Source organism: Balearica regulorum, chromosome 1 (genome assembly GCF_011004875.1).
Source record: "Balearica regulorum gibbericeps isolate bBalReg1 chromosome 1, bBalReg1.pri, whole genome shotgun sequence".
Lineage (NCBI taxonomy): Eukaryota > Metazoa > Chordata > Aves > Gruiformes > Gruidae > Balearica > Balearica regulorum.
The window spans coordinates 217,314,579-217,329,383 of record NC_046184.1 but is presented as its reverse complement, the minus strand read 5'-3'; the positions used below and the strand labels follow the sequence as shown (position 1 = coordinate 217,329,383).

Genomic DNA, 14,805 nt, shown 5'->3' with positions numbered 1-14,805 from the left:
GACAGCCCCCGGTACCTGTTCCCCTACGCCGACACATCCAACCACCGCACGTATACACGCGTAGTTATGAACACCCGGACACGCACCGCTCACGCAGCCCCACGCGGACTGGATACACCCCCACAGGTGAGCCCATACACCCACACACCCAACACACAGCCCTGTAACTACACCCCACCCCCCCCGACACGCACCCACGGACCCCCGCTACCCACGAACACCCTCACACAGATCCACCCCCCCCACAAAACCACCCACGAACACCCTCACGCACCCCAGTTGCACACACATATACACCCCGCGCACACCCACGTGCAGGCAGCCCACGGCCTTAACACCCCAAAACACCGACACCCACGCACCCCCCCCACAAACACCCTCCCGCACCCCACGTACACCCGCTCCCCCACACTAGCAGACACCCACACCCACACGAACACCCTCCCGCACCCCACGTACACCCGTGGACGCCTCCCACACCCCACTCGCACGCACCCCCCCACACACACACAACACACACGCACGACACCGCAGACCCCCCCCCCCACTCCTCACACACACCCCCAGACGACCATAGAGTTGACGGTCCTCCACACCCCAGAGGGGCCCCGCACGCGTCTCCCCCTCACCCTCCTCGGGCCCCGGCCGCAGCCCCAGGCAGCCCTGCCGGGGAGCGCTGCCCTCTCCTCACCCCGCGGGCCGGGGGCCGCCCTAGCCGCTCTCCCGTTCCCGCTCCCGGAGCGGGCCCCACACCGGAGGAACAACCGCCGCTTCCTCACCGCACCGGCCCGTCGCCATAGCAACGCGGAACGCGGAAGGGACGAACTACACTTCCCAGAGTGCAACGCGGCGAAGAGAGCGAGAGGGGGGCGGTGGCTTTTCCGCCCGCCCGTTCCCGTCGCCCCCCGCGCGCGGCCAATCAGGAGCGGACAGGTCGCGTGGCGACGGCGGTGAGAAGATGGCGGCCAAGGGGGGCAGGAACGGGCTGCTCGACAAGGTACCGTGCGGCGGGGCCGTCCGGGGCTCCCCTTCCCGCTGCTGTCGCTCCCCGCCTTAGCGGTGCTCCTAGAGCCGACCCGGTGCTGGGCTGAACCGTAATCACCCCGCTCTCGGGCCTCAGTGGGCTTCCCCTCATGCTGAGGGGCGTCCCCCGCCTCAGCCGTGGGGCTGAGGGAACTCCTCCGCCCGGCGGCAGCGCGCCCCGTCACGGCCACCCTCTGCCGCATCCTTGTAGGAGACGGGCAGAAGAGGCTCTGTGAAGGAAAGCGGGGAGGGAGGAAGTTTCCCGCGGGCAGGCCGTGCCGCGAAAGCAGCAGCCGCCGCTGCGAGATCGCTTCGTTTGGGTTTTTTTATTTAATTCTAGTTTATTTTTTGCCAGCGTGGCTGGTTTTAGCCAAGCCTTCCTGACAAAAGCCTGGCTAGCCGTACAGCTGTGCTCCTCCCGGTGGGTGTTTAGTCAGAAAAGTGACGCTGGAAGAGATGTCAGGTGGAGCAGAGCGTACGGTAAAAATCTGCTGATAAACCCAGGCTCGTCTCAGTAGTTAAAAGGAACTTGTTTGTAGAATGACTTTCACCTCGGCTCAGTTTTAAGCAGTCGGGTGTTTGTGTCACAGCTCTTTGTGGTATTTGGCAGTCCGGTAGCTGAAATTAAAGACCCCGAGGCAGGTTTTTTTCCCACAAGAAGATGGAAACCGTTGTGTCTGTATCTGTGGTTGTGAAGGGGTGTAGTCAGTGGTGTGTTTGGCATCTTTCATTGAACTTCAAAATCCGGATGACTGCAATTGAAAACACTTTGATTTTCATTGACGTACATATATATTCATAACTTCTAAAGAGTACAGTTCCCTTGCATCTGTTTGAGATTAAATTATTCTTACTATCCCTACGAATTTGGTGGTTTTTCTTCAGAACAGTAGATGAAGTTGTCGAGCGAATGCTTTTAGAGGAAGGTATGCTAATGAAGTATTTCTGGCTATCTTCTGCAAATGTCCTCGGCTTTTGCTTTCGAAATGACGGCGCTTTGTGGTTAAACTTTAGGAACTCTGGAAAGTGTCGTGCTCTCAAGGCGTTTCCCCTCCTGCCACATTCTGCAGATGCCAAGGGGTAATTATTAATTATTTCAGAGTGAAAAGGAGTTGTTGGTAAGGGAAGTCTGGTGCAGGAGCTGAAATCTTCAGTGAGAAACCATTGAGTAGTTTCAGCAGGGTTTCTACCTGAAGTGCACACGCACTTGATAACGTTCTGTCTTCTGTCCCCATGCTGATCTGTGTGCTTTCACTTCCTCCCCCTGGATGGCTTCAACGAAATCTGGTCGTTTCTGTGAACCGGTGTATATATTGCTGAGGTATTATCTGGAGAATTGTGGCCTTAGGTCTGTAATTTGCTCAAGTTTTTCTCAAATAGAGAAATAACGGGTTATCACTGAGGCTTTAAAGTCTTAGGACGGGTTGTTTGTTTAGGGTATCTTTTCATACTTTGCTAGTAAGGGAGTGATTTTAGGGAGATTTGTGGTTTAGCTATCCCATTTTTTTGTCCTTCTTGTGTTCTTTAAGTGTTGGTGCTACTCAGGTAGCCTGATTGTCCTGACCTCTCCCTGCTTAACCAGGAGCACCTAAGAGTACAAATTGGTGTGCAGCAGTGGCTATGGTCCTCTCAAACACCTTGAGACTTCACCCATGTAGCACGACACCAAGTTATTAACCACGCTCTGCTACTACTAGAGCAAAACCTTCAAAGATTTTGCACGCTCCAGGACTAAAACCGCTTCCTGAATATCAAGTGCCACGAATGCCTTCTGCTCCTGTGCCCCAGAAGGAGCTCTCTGGGACTGGGGGACATTGACTGTGAGTACAGTTGGGCAGCATGGGTATTTTGGGGAGAGTGAGGTCCAGAATTCCTTCCTCCAAGGCAGAAGCTGAGCTAGTTGGAGCTGAGAACGGCTGTGCTGACTTGCTGGAGTTTGCTACAGCTCTTCCCTCAAGAAGAAGAAGAGGAGGGAACCGATGTTCAGTGAGGTGTCCCTGGACTCTGCCACTTGCAAATCCTGCTTCTGCCTGGAAGATGTCTGGAAGGGCGCAACGTCACGGTTATTTTAGAATTTATGTTGGAGGGTGGAGGCCTGCGGTTTGGGACCGGCTGCTTTGTCGCCTGCAGCCCTACCTACAGGAAAAGGCAGTCAGCCGCGGTGTTCGCTGGGTGCCTGGAGGGAGACAATGTGCTTCGTCTGCTGAGGCTCTTCCATCCTCCCTCGGCTGCTGCGTTGCGTGGCCCACTCTTAAAAGAGTTTCTAATTTTAGGGTTTGGGAAGGGGACATTACTTTCTTTTCATCCTTGTAATAGAAAACACAGATTAGATGCAGAAATTTTACTCCCCTTGAAGAGTTTAGATAGTCTGCTCCTCTTGCAGTAGCAACAAATCTTTTTTACTGTACGACTTGATTATTTACGTTTGTATTACCCAAAATGCGCCATTACCTTCAGAGCAATATTCAAAGAGACAAGTTAGCTACGCAGAAGATGTTGCAGGCTAAAGTTGGACGTGATGGAAATAAGGCTGACAGTGGTGGCAGAAGGAGTAAGATGGCGGCGGGGGGGAGTTAAGTTTGTGCCATGTCTGTCTTCTGAGATGTGAACATCTTGAAATTTCTCCCATAAGATTTTTCCGTGCCTCCTGCTTATGAGGGAGTTTTGCGAAGAGCTTTAAATGAAGGTGGTAGCTTGACACGTGAGCCTTGCGAGCACTTGGATCCTGCGGTGTCTGCTGTGAAAGCAAGCACTTGTTTTACTGTCCCTTTTTTGGGGGCTAACGGCAGAACGTTCCCCTGTGATCCAGCTGCAGACAACATCTTTACTTGGGTGTGAACAGCTGGGGCCCTTGTGTGCTTCTAGCGTGAGACTGATTTTGCGGTGTTCTGAAACTGCATTTCTGATTTTATACTTTGTTTTTAAGTAAGGTTGGCTGTATTTTAGCCTTTGTTCCGAAGCCTTGTTCTTAAACAGCTATGTTCTCAGGAACCAAATCCACTTCCTAGCTGTGCCTGGCTGTAGAACGCCCTATGTGCTTCCTATTCATAGTTAGGATGTGTTTGGGATGAGTACAATAACCTTTCATTTGGCTTTTAAAACGAAGGAGTCAAAACACACCCAAACTAAAACCCATTTTGAACTGGTTGGTTTGGGTTTTTTTCCTCCATCAGGCTAGAACCAAAATTTGAGCTTTTTCTCGTGAGGCCCTTGGAGCTTGCAAGCTCTCCCGAGCTCTTTGGTCCTGCAGATCAGCCGGGAAGAATTAGAGAAGCAGCAGCACTGTGGTGCTGTACCGTACCAGGAGAAGTAACCTCAGGGGGACGTCATGACCGAGGTAACGGGAAGGCTGAAGCTTCTCCCCGGCTGAAGTCCCAAACCGCAGATGTGTCCCTGTTACAAGGTCCCTTCTCACATGAACCGCCCTGGGATTATCGAGCTGTTGCTGTCCTGAAGTAGAACGGCCTCCATCAGAACGAAGCTGGAACAAGAACCGAAGAACTGCTGGTTCAGCTCATTGCTTTAGGCAATCTAAGATTAGATTATTTTTTTCCCCAGTAACAGCTTTATTTCAAAAAAATACATCACGTGGGCTTTACATTTACCCCTGAAAGTGCTGTGTTTGCGTTAGAGATCGGTATCTGCTAAATATCACTGATGTCATCTGGCAATTCTCGTGTCAGGTGGTTCGGGACAGAGAACAAGAAGTGAGAATCCAGTTCTCGTTCTGCCGCAGGTTTCCTGGATATACGTTGTTATGATGGCGGTTTCTCTCATACCTTATTCCGGCAGTGCCTCGATCCGTTTTACGTACAGATGTTCCCCCCTGCGCAAATCCCTTCTGCAAGTGAAGCGTCACCAGTCCTGTGCCTCCGGGGCCAGTTTCCAGGGTGCCTATAAAATAGCTTTAAAATCTTCAGGTTTTTAAAAGTGAGCCTGGGGCTTTATTTTCATTTATTTCTTTATTCTGGAGGTTTTTCTCATTTGTGTTTCCCAACTATTCCGTCTTTGAATATATCTTAGAAAGCTGTTGGTTTTATTTGGGAGGAGAGGCGAAGAAATTTTAGCGTAAGCCTTGATTGCATCCTCACAGGTTTTAGGAATTAAACCCAGACATAAGATTGATTAAAAAGCTTGTGCATTGATGATGTGGTAGATGCATTGTGCTTTAATACCAGGTAAACCATGCTGTTGCCAGAAGCAAAGACTCCAATATTAAGTATTTAATCATAAAACATACCACAGAAATATTACTTGAGCACTGTCTTCTCGTGTATCTCTGGATTCTTGCTCTTCCTTAGGAACAAGCTGGAGAACGCTGTCATTTTATACTAAGGAATGTCTTGTTTTAGCCCTAGAAATGTGGAAAGCTTACTTAAAATATTTGCTCAGGTGTAGTTTTTTTACTTCAAAATGATTTCTTTGGGGGGTAAAAAAAGATCACAACTGTACTTAAAGGCAGATCTGGTTGGAAGGAAGCCTTCAGCTGGCCTGAGGTTCCTTGTGGTGTTAAAAACTTCTCATTTATTTTTTTATTATTCTTTATTAATTGTAAAAAGCAGAAGTAGCTGGTGCTGTTTCAGGAAAGTCCTCTGGTTTAGGTTTTGCTAAGCATAGTACATTTCCACGTCGCCAGGCTTGTTGACTTTCCCCTCCTTGGTGAGAAGTGGAGGCCGCGCCGTTCAGGGGTAGCCGCCTAAAATAGTTTGTAACTTACGCTGATGGGAAAGCTCTTTTCCCAGTTGTCTGTGACTTTTAAATGCTTCTGACTGTTGCTTTTGTCCCTTGTAAACCACCTACTGCGTATACACGTGCAGTAACGTTTACCGTGCGCCTAATAATCCGTATCTGCAGAGCCCAAAGGAGAATCGGGCTTTTCCCAGTGCGAGTGTACGGGAAGTAGATCAGGTTTTACATCTTACTTTAAAAAGGTTTTATTCCTGCCAGAGAAGGGAAATGAGCTCTTCTGACAGGGAGTTAATAAATCCAACTTGCTTCAGGAGCAGGAAATAACACGAGTGAAGTTGAGAATTACTTCTAAAGGCAGCTAAAACTTGAGCTCCAGTCACTCAACCGTTTGGAATAATTGACAACTTAAAATATACAGGGCTCGAGCTCGTGTGTCTGACTGTGGCTAAAAGGAATAACATCACCAAAAAATAATATAGTTCAGAGGAAAATGACCCCCTTTGAAAAGCTGAGCCGTTGTATCTGAGATTTACTATTGATGAAGGACCCACTTCTGAGGAAAATCCGAATATAGAAGAGCAACAGAGTCTTGGTTTTGTTCTGGAGGATGGTCAGACTGAAACTTCATTTCTTGTTTCATGCCTTTATATTTACTCCTTGTACCCAGATTGTTACGGGTGCCTTGAAATTTTCCTGTTCTCAGCAACCCCCAAAGAGTCCGTTTGTAACAGCTCGGCCGAAAAGCGTGAATACCTTCCAGGGCAAGGATGAAGTCGTAGCTGATGCTTGCTGTGGATGGCAGCCGGAGCAGCAAATGCAGAATCAAAATTAGAATAAAACTGATGTGAAAAGTCAGTTTGCCAAATATCTTCAATACCATGGCAAGATGTATAAGCTTAAATCTGCAAGGGTAACGGGTACGTCGGTGTTGAGATGATTTTTGGTGCGATACAGCCGTGTGACAGGTTCCGGGTTCCCTCTGTCTCTGGTCAGGTTTTCCCTGTTTTCTGGCTTGCGTCCTATCTTTGTGCTCGCGACAGGAACAAGCGTATGAAAACGAAAGGCTAAGCCTTCCCAAATTCTCTTCGCTCCCTTTGGTTTCCGTTGCAGTGGAAGATCGACGACAAGCCGGTAAAAATTGACAAATGGGACGGTTCAGCTGTGAAAAATTCGTTGGACGATTCTGCCAAAAAGGTACGTTCTGTGACTCCTGAGTTCTCCCTCTCGGGAAACACTCGTGTTTTCTTGGGTTTCTACATTTAGTTTAAAAACTCTGTCAACTTTTTTTGGGGGGGTTATATTTGCAAAATGCCCGTAGCTGTGCTGGTTCTGTAGCGATTCCCATGGCTAGAGCAGTGTTTGGGCTTCAAGTATCAGCAGTTACTAGGGTGTCTGATGCAGACATTAATTCTGTGTAAAGTTTCTGCTCAGTTTATCGAGGTTGTTTTATTTAAATCCTTTCCAGAAGCGGTTTATAAAACATAAGATAAACTCGTCTGCGTGCTTCTCCCGCAGGTTCTCCTGGAGAAGTACAAGTACGTGGAAAATTTCCGTTTGATCGACGGCCGCCTCATCATTTGCACAATCTCTTGTCTCTTTGCGATTGTAGCTTTGATTTGGGATTACCTGCACCCCTTTCCTGAATCCAAACCTGTTCTTGCCTTTTGTGTTGTATCATATCCTTTACAGATGGCCTCATTTACACCAAAAGAGGTTTATTTTCCCCATAAAGCACAACAAAACCCTTCTCTGTGTTCCTGTTTTCAAGCCCCTGAGAATTTTACTTCCCGTGGTGTGGAGATCAGCTGATAATCGGTTTTCATGTGCTGGCAAAATTCGGCTCACGTCAGAGGAGTCAGCAGCTGCCTGGGCAGCTGATCTGCTCGCCGGGCTCCCTGCTGTCTTTGAGTGAACTTCCCAGATCTCAGACGCTGACTGCGCGGAGATTCCTCCACTTCAGCGCGTTAATATCAACTGCAGATCAGCCCTTGGAAGCTTCAGGGGGTTGGGTTGGGGTTTGGGTTTGGTTTTTTTTTTTTTTTAATTCTACCTATAGCCTGGATAATTCATCTTGCAACATTTCAAATAATTTAATTCCAAAAATGAGAAAGATGAATTGTTCAACCTGTACTTAGGAGGAATGCGCAGCGATTAATTCTGTGACTCATTAGATCTTACGTTTTCCCACTATCTCCCAACAGATGATGCTCCAAAAATTTAGTGAATTGAAAACATTATTGCGTTGCGATTTTCACTTTACTTGGTTCCCCGAAGGAAGCGTTACTTTACGTGGCCGGAGAATTCCCTTCCGGGAACGCGTGTAGGGAGTTGTCGCTTTTCCCACGGCTCCCAGGCATTGATTAATGCTCTTGTACAAGGGCAAAGATTTAAGAAAGGGTCCCAATAATTATTAATTTCTCATGCTAACGAGGTGTCAGCCAAGCATCCTGTTTGGGATGATAATGCCGGGCGAGGTGGTTAAACGACAGTGTCTGAGGGGATCCAAGCAATTTCTCTGCCTAATTTCTACTTCTCATTGCAACTTCTCTACTTTCCTTAACTTTTTTTTCGCACATATTTTGTGATGATGGGAATCCTGACTATCTATACCTCATACAAAGAAAAGAGTATTTTCCTCGTAGCTCACAGAAAAGACCCCGCGGGGATGGACCCTGACGACGTTTGGCAGCTCTCCTCCAGTCTCAAACGGTATCGTTTGCTCCGGCAACCCGGGCTTAACGAGCGGGAGCGCGACGGTGCAATACCAGCACGGCTTCGGTTTTGCCTGTGCTGCCTGCGCCCGCAGCTACCACGCGCTCCGTGGCGGGGCAGAAAAGCCGCTTTTTGGATAAATTGTAAATATTGGGGGAAAATATCGGTGTCGCTGCACCGAGGACGTGAGCTTTCTGCAAAGGATCGGCTACTGTGCCGTGATCTTTGCGGCTTCCCAGGCAACTCGTGATTAAATGTTCAGCACAGAAAGAATATGATGACTTAAAAATAAACAGCGATTTGCGATGGGCTTGCCAGCCTCGCGCGCACCGTTTCCATCCGGATCTCTCCATAGGATCACCCTAAATATTTTCCTTTATTTTTATACCTACAAATCTGTTTCGCTCCGTCAAAATCAATATCCCAGTTAGAAATGAGAGCGGTGCCAAGCAGTTATCTACCGCAAATGTTCACATTTCGCTTCTCTCTAGTTCCCCCCCGTCCCATTTAATCACGAAGAGTATTAAAATCTTTAATTGAGTTATAATTAACGCCTGCACCTTGGCAGCTGCTAGCGTCCGTGCGGGGATCCTCCACTCCTGCGGGTTTTTCCCTTCACAAAGACGAGGATTTCTCTCTCATCAGCTTTTTTTTTGTCCGTGTCTCAGCTAAGCCAGGCTTAAATTCTGCTCTGAAATCTCTCCGCAGGTTTGATGACATGTACACCCTGAAGCTGACTTTCATCAGCGGGAAAACCAAACAGCAGAGGGAAGCAGAGTTCACCAAATCCATCGCGAAATTTTTCGATAACAACGGGACGTTAGTCATGGAGGCCTACGAACCGGAGGTGTCCAAGCTGCACGATAGTCTGGCCCAGGAGAGGAAAATAAAATGATTTCTGACACCGCCTGCCTCCTGGGAACGTGCTAAATTAACACCAATAAAGTAAAATAGCAACGAGAATGAATGGTTGCCTCTGGTTTTGTCCTGAAATCCTATTCCTTTTTGGACGAGTGGGATTTTTAAGCTCGGATCCCAAGATTTTTTGAAGCTGGTCTGCGTGCCTGCTGTTCCCATTCCACCACCTCTGGGGTGACTGTGGAGGATTTGCCCGTGGGGGACCCTCAGGAAGGGAAACTGTCACCGCCAGCGTCACCGCCGCTGCCCCGATTTCCTCCGGTTTTACCCCAGAGCTTGGTGCTGCGTAGCGTGGGGGTTTTACCCTTCCCCTTTCACTTTTGCGTTAGGAATTCAGGACAAAATCCTTCTGTTTAAACAAGTGTCTGCTCGCAAACAAGTTTTCTTTATTTTTGTATTTATCTAATTGGGGTAAAGGATCGTTTTATATAAATGTGTTGGGGGGGGGGGGAAAGATCAACGTGCTACTTGTGTACGTTCGGCCGCGCTCCTTATCTACAGAGAGGAAAGCGAAGGGCTGTTCCACGCTGTGACTGTTGTCTTTGTCCCTCTGCCTGGTTTCTCCGGGTGCCCCTTCTAGAAAATGGCATTATCTTTAAGAAAAAATTTAAAATTCCTTTTTTTTTTTCCTTCCTTTTTGTTTTTCCCCTTTTTTTCTTTTGTTTTCTTTTCTTTTTTTTCTTTCCTTTTTTTTTCACAATAAAAGGAAAGAACAGACCTCAAACGTGTGCCGGAGCCTCTCTGGGGCGTTTTGGGGTGCTGGGGGGGGGTCCCTGATCCGTGTGTGTGTGTTCCCCCCCCCCCCTCCCCGCCGGGGCGGGGCCGGAGCTGGCAGGAAGGGGCGGGGCGGCGGCGGCGGCCGGTAGTTGGGGGGTGCAAAGGAGATGGGGGGGTGAGTGAGTGGGTGCAGGGGGCAGGGGGGGGGTGCAGGGGGGTCTTGGCCTGGGGAGGGGGGGGCACGGGGCGTTGGTGCATGGGGGGGTGTAGGGGAGTCGGGCTGGGGGGGTACGCGGGGAAGGGGGGGGTGTCTGGGTGTTGAGGGTGACGGGGGGATTGGTGCACGCAGGGGAGTGGGGGGGACGGGACACGAGGGGGGGCAGGGGGGTGCGGGGAGGGGAGGGTGTCCATCGTGGGGGGGAGGTATGGGGGGGAGTCAGGCTGTGGGGGAGCAGGGTGGGTTTGGGGTGCAGGGGGAATAGGGGGGTGCATGGGGGGGTCGGGGCCTGGGGGGGTCATGGGGAATAGGGGGGTGCGTGGGGGGGTCGGGGCCTGGGGGGGTCATGGAGAATAGGGGGGTGCGTGGGGGGGGTCGGGGCCTGGGGGGGTCATGGGGAATAGGGGGGTGCGTGGGGGGGTCGGGGTCTGGGGGGGTCATGGGGAATAGGGGGGTGCGTGGGGGGGTCGGGGCCTGGGGGGGGTCATGGGGAATAGGGGGGTGCATAGGGGGATCGGGGTCTGGGGGGGTCATGGGGAATAGGGGGGTGCGTGGGGGGGTCGGGGCCTGGGGGGGTCATGGGGAATAGGGGGGTGCGTGGGGGGGTCGGGGCCTGGGGGGGTCATGGGGAATAGGGGGGTGCGTGGGGGGGTCGGGGTCTGGGGGGGTCATGGGGAATAGGGGGGTGCGTGGGGAGATCGGGGTCTGGGGGGTCATGGGGAATAGGGGGGTGTGTGGGGGGGTCGGGGCCTGGGGGGGTCATGGGGAATAGGGGGGTGTGTGGGGGGGTCAGGGCCTGGGGGGGTCATGGGCACGGGGACTCTGGGCTGGGGACACCGGGGGTGCTAAAGGGACTGGGGGCCCTGGGGGTGCAGAGCCCCTGGGGACAGCCCAGGGGGGATGTAGGGGAGCCCCTGCGGCGCAGCCGGACAGAGGGACCCGGGGACGCTGCGGAGGCGCAGGACAGCGGGGTGTGAGGGGCTCCGCTCTCCCCCCGCCCCCCGCCCTGCTCAGGCCCCAGCGGGGACCTCAGGGAGGTCACCATGTCCCAGGGCGTCACCTGCTTCAAGGTGAGTCCTCCTCCCTATCCCCCCGTCTTGGGGGCCATGAGGGCCACCCCCCCTTTAGCAACCCTTCAACCCGTTACCATCTGACCTTCCCCCCCTGCCAGCGGCGGGGGGATGGCAGGGAGAGCCCCCCACTACCGCCGCCGCCGTCCCCGCTCATCTTCCCGCAGGAGACGCTGTTTCGGCAGGCGAGCGGGGTCACCTACCGCATCCCGGCTTTGCTCTACATCCCCCCCACCGCCACCTTCCTGGCCTTCGCCGAGAAGCGCTCCTCATCCAGGGACGAGGATGCCAAGTACCTGGTGCTGCGCCGGGGCCGCCGGCACGGCTCCTCGGTCGAGGTAAAACAACCTGGGCTGTAGGAACAAGCTGTGACCTCCATCACGGCGGGCTCATCCCCCGGAGCGATGCCGGACGGTTTCGGGGTGCAGCGACCCCGGTGCATCCCATGGCTGAGCCCTGTTTTCCTCCTTTGCCGGCAGTGGGGTCCGGTGGAGGAGCTGTCGGCGTTGACGCTGCCCGGCCGTCGCACCATGAACCCCTGTCCCCTCTACGATGCGACGAGCGGCACCGTCTTCCTCTTCTGCATCTGCGTCGAGCAGGGAAAGACAGAGCGGTGCCAAATCTGGAGGGGCTGCAGCGCCGCTCGCCTCTGCTACGCCACCAGCGCCGACGGCGGCCGCGGCTGGACCCCGCTGCGGGACGTGACGGACGAAGCCATCGGCGCCGACCTGTCCCGTTGGGCCACCTTTGCCGTGGGGCCGGGCCACGGGGTACAGCTGGATTCGGGGCGCCTGGTCGTGCCGGCGTACGCCTACTACGTGCACAGGTGTTTGTTCGGGGTCGTGCCGCTGCCTTGCTACACCCGGCAGCACGCCCTCGTCTTCTACAGCGACGACCGCGGCCGCGGCTGGCGCAAGGGCGCCCTGGTCGACGGCGGGCAGACGGGCGAGTGCCAGGTAGCCGAAATCGGTGGGAGCGATACCCGCCAGCGTTTGCTCTACTGCAACGCCCGGGCGTTGCGGGGTTGCCGGGCCGTGGCGTTCAGCGCCGACAGCGGGCTGCAGTTCGAACGCTCGGCGCAGTGCAAGGCGCTGGGCGAACCACCGCGGGGATGCCAGGGCAGCGTGGTGAGCTTCCGCGCGCCAACCGGCGCCAGGGATGCACCGACTTGGTTACTCTACTCCCATCCCACCAACCGGCACCACCGGAGCGATTTGGGCATCTATCTCAACCCCTCGCCGCTGGACGGGGCGAGTTGGCGGCACCCATGGGTGCTGCACCCAGGGCCGGCCGGTTATTCTGACCTGGCCGTCTGCCCCGGCGGCGTTTTCGGCTGCTTGTTCGAGTGCGGCACCGCCAGCGCCTGTGAGGAAATCGCCTTCTGCCTCTTCACCCTGGACACCTCCGATCTCGGCGAGCAGAACCTCGAGGCTTCCTGAAACGGACCCATTTTTGGGGGGGGGGGGGGCAGGGGGGAGGGCATCGCTCCTGAACGCCGGCAGCCGGATCCGGTGAGCACGGCAATGCCGGGACCTCACCAGCACGTTTTGGATGCTCTGGAGGCTCAGCATCACGTAGTTTTTATTGAATTAACGCCTGGCTCTTTAATCACCCGTCAGATAGATGTTGTTGGCGGCCTGGGGACGGGGGGGGTGGAGGATCTGCCGAGGGGATGCCGACACGGCACCTGAAATGCCGCTGCTTCACCAAAAATCGGCGTTTTTTCCACCTGGTAGCGACGCAAAAGCAGAAGGTACCACCGAGAGCAGCCGGTCCCCTGGGGAAAAAATACCCAAGGATGGTATTTTAGTTGAAAACACTGGTGATTCCGGTGTCGCCCCTATGTGGCAGAGAGGGAATTCCCCTTTTTTACCATTTTTTTTTATCCTGTTTTCTTCACTTGCCTGGTTCAGGCTGAGTTTCGCCCCGTATTCCCATGGGAAGAAGCACTGAAATCTTGGGCGGGAGCGGAAGGTTAATTCTGCTCCGTAGGGGACAGGTTGTGACATCCCAACGGTGACAACGACCTCACGTCCCCCTGCTGCCGCCGCCAAATAAAATCTTCCCAAAACGGGTGAAATCCAGCCAATATTGGGAAAATCCCGAGGGAGACGACCCTGCCGGGGAAGGATGCGGGACGGCCCCGAGCGTCGTCGCCTCCCGGTCCATCCCGCGGCTACAGTTTGGGCACGCAGCACCTGGAAGAGAAGGAACCCCCCCTCCTTGGTCATGGGGTACGCGGTGGGGTTTGGGGGGGGGGGGGGCTGTCCCAGCATCCCCGTCTTACCGGTACCGCCGCGGACAACCGAAATGTCCCCGCTGGATCTCGTGGGCGAAGCAGAAGCGGCGGCAGCGGCCGGTGTGCTGGGCACAAGGGCGGGCGCCGGTGGGGCCGGCGTCGCCGGGGGGGCCCCGGGGAACGTCGGCGGTGGGGGGCCGGGGGCCGGCGGCCAGGAGCAGGGCCAGGAGCAGGGCCAGGCGCGGGGTGGCCATGGTGTGGGGACGCAGGTGTCACCCGGGGTTCTATTTATGGGGTTCGGTCCCCCCCCGGGGAGGTGGGGTTTGGCGGCAGAGGGTGCTGCTGGATGGGGTTTAGCGACGGGCGACGGCTTGGCCTGCTCCGGCGGGGACACCGGGGACACGGGACACGGGACACAGGGGACACGGGGGACACAGGGGACACGGGGGACACAGGGGCGGGTGTTGGCATTGAGGAACACGCTGGAGTGCGGAGGGGAGGAGTTTGTTCGGCTTCTTGGGGTGACTGGCGGGGGGGGGGGAGAATGTTGGGGGGGTGATGTGGGGACGTGGGACACGGCTGAGTGACGGGGACCTGCAGTGATGGGGACACGGGACACGGCTGAGCGATGGCAACCTGGGGCATGGGGTGACGGGGACATGGGACACGGCTGAGCGATGGCAACCTGGGGCATGGGGTGACGGGGACATGGGACACGGCTGAGTGACGGGGACATGGGGCATGGGGTGATGGGGACATGGGACATGGCTGAGCGATGGGGACATGGGGTGATGGGGACATGGGACACAGCTGAGCGACGGGGACATGGGGCATGGGGTGACAGGGACATGGGACACGGCTGAGTGATGGGGACATGGGACATGGGGTGACAGGGACATGGGACGTGGGGTGATGGGGACATGGGACACGGCTGAGTGACAGGGACCTGCAGTGATGGGGACACGGGACACGGCTGAGCGATGGCGACCTGGGGCATGGGGTGACGGGGACATGGGACACGGCTGAGCGATGGGGACATGGGACATGGGGTGACGGGGACATGGGACACGGCTGAGTGATGGGGACATGGGACGTGGGGTGACAGGGACATGGGACGTGGGGTGATGGGGACATGGGACACGGCTGAGTGACGGAGAGATGGGACGTGGCTGAGCAATGGGACGTGGGACATGGAATGATGGGGACTAAGGCCACGGTTA

General features: G+C 54.5%; 2 protein-coding genes across 2 annotated transcripts; both read left to right on the top strand.

Moving 5' to 3' along the window:
• The first annotated feature begins 845 nt into the window (after positions 1-845).
• On the top strand, positions 846-9,387 carry SPCS2 (signal peptidase complex subunit 2). The gene is made up of 5 exons (XM_075742649.1): positions 846-997; positions 6,823-6,906; positions 7,228-7,392; positions 8,291-8,421; positions 9,133-9,387. The coding sequence occupies exons 1-5, from the start codon at positions 959-961 to the stop codon at positions 9,317-9,319; spliced, it is 606 nt and encodes a 201-aa protein (XP_075598764.1). The 5' UTR covers positions 846-958; the 3' UTR covers positions 9,320-9,387.
• A 1,816-nt stretch (positions 9,388-11,203) lies between these two features.
• On the top strand, positions 11,204-13,395 carry NEU3 (neuraminidase 3). Its single transcript, XM_075742648.1, has 3 exons — positions 11,204-11,346; positions 11,514-11,684; positions 11,826-13,395. Exons 1-3 carry the CDS (start codon positions 11,320-11,322, stop codon positions 12,783-12,785), a joined length of 1,158 nt encoding a protein of 385 aa, XP_075598763.1. The 5' UTR covers positions 11,204-11,319; the 3' UTR covers positions 12,786-13,395.
• The last annotated feature ends 1,410 nt before the right edge of the window (positions 13,396-14,805 follow it).

What these genes read in the sequence shown, in the direction of transcription:
- NEU3 (XM_075742648.1), top strand. Translation starts at nt 11,320, where the DNA reads ATGTCCCAGGGCGTCACCTGCTTCAAG. An exon ending in AGGGCGTCACCTGCTTCAAG is followed by an intron (nt 11,347 to 11,513) that starts GTGAGTCCTCCT and finishes ATCTTCCCGCAG; the next exon opens with GAGACGCTGTTTCGGCAGGC. An exon ending in GGCACGGCTCCTCGGTCGAG is followed by an intron (nt 11,685 to 11,825) that starts GTAAAACAACCT and finishes CTTTGCCGGCAG; the next exon opens with TGGGGTCCGGTGGAGGAGCT.
- SPCS2 (XM_075742649.1), top strand. Translation starts at nt 959, where the DNA reads ATGGCGGCCAAGGGGGGCAGGAACGGGCTGCTCGACAAG. An exon ending in TGGACGATTCTGCCAAAAAG is followed by an intron (nt 6,907 to 7,227) that starts GTACGTTCTGTG and finishes CTTCTCCCGCAG; the next exon opens with GTTCTCCTGGAGAAGTACAA. An exon ending in CTCTCCTCCAGTCTCAAACG is followed by an intron (nt 8,422 to 9,132) that starts GTATCGTTTGCT and finishes ATCTCTCCGCAG; the next exon opens with GTTTGATGACATGTACACCC.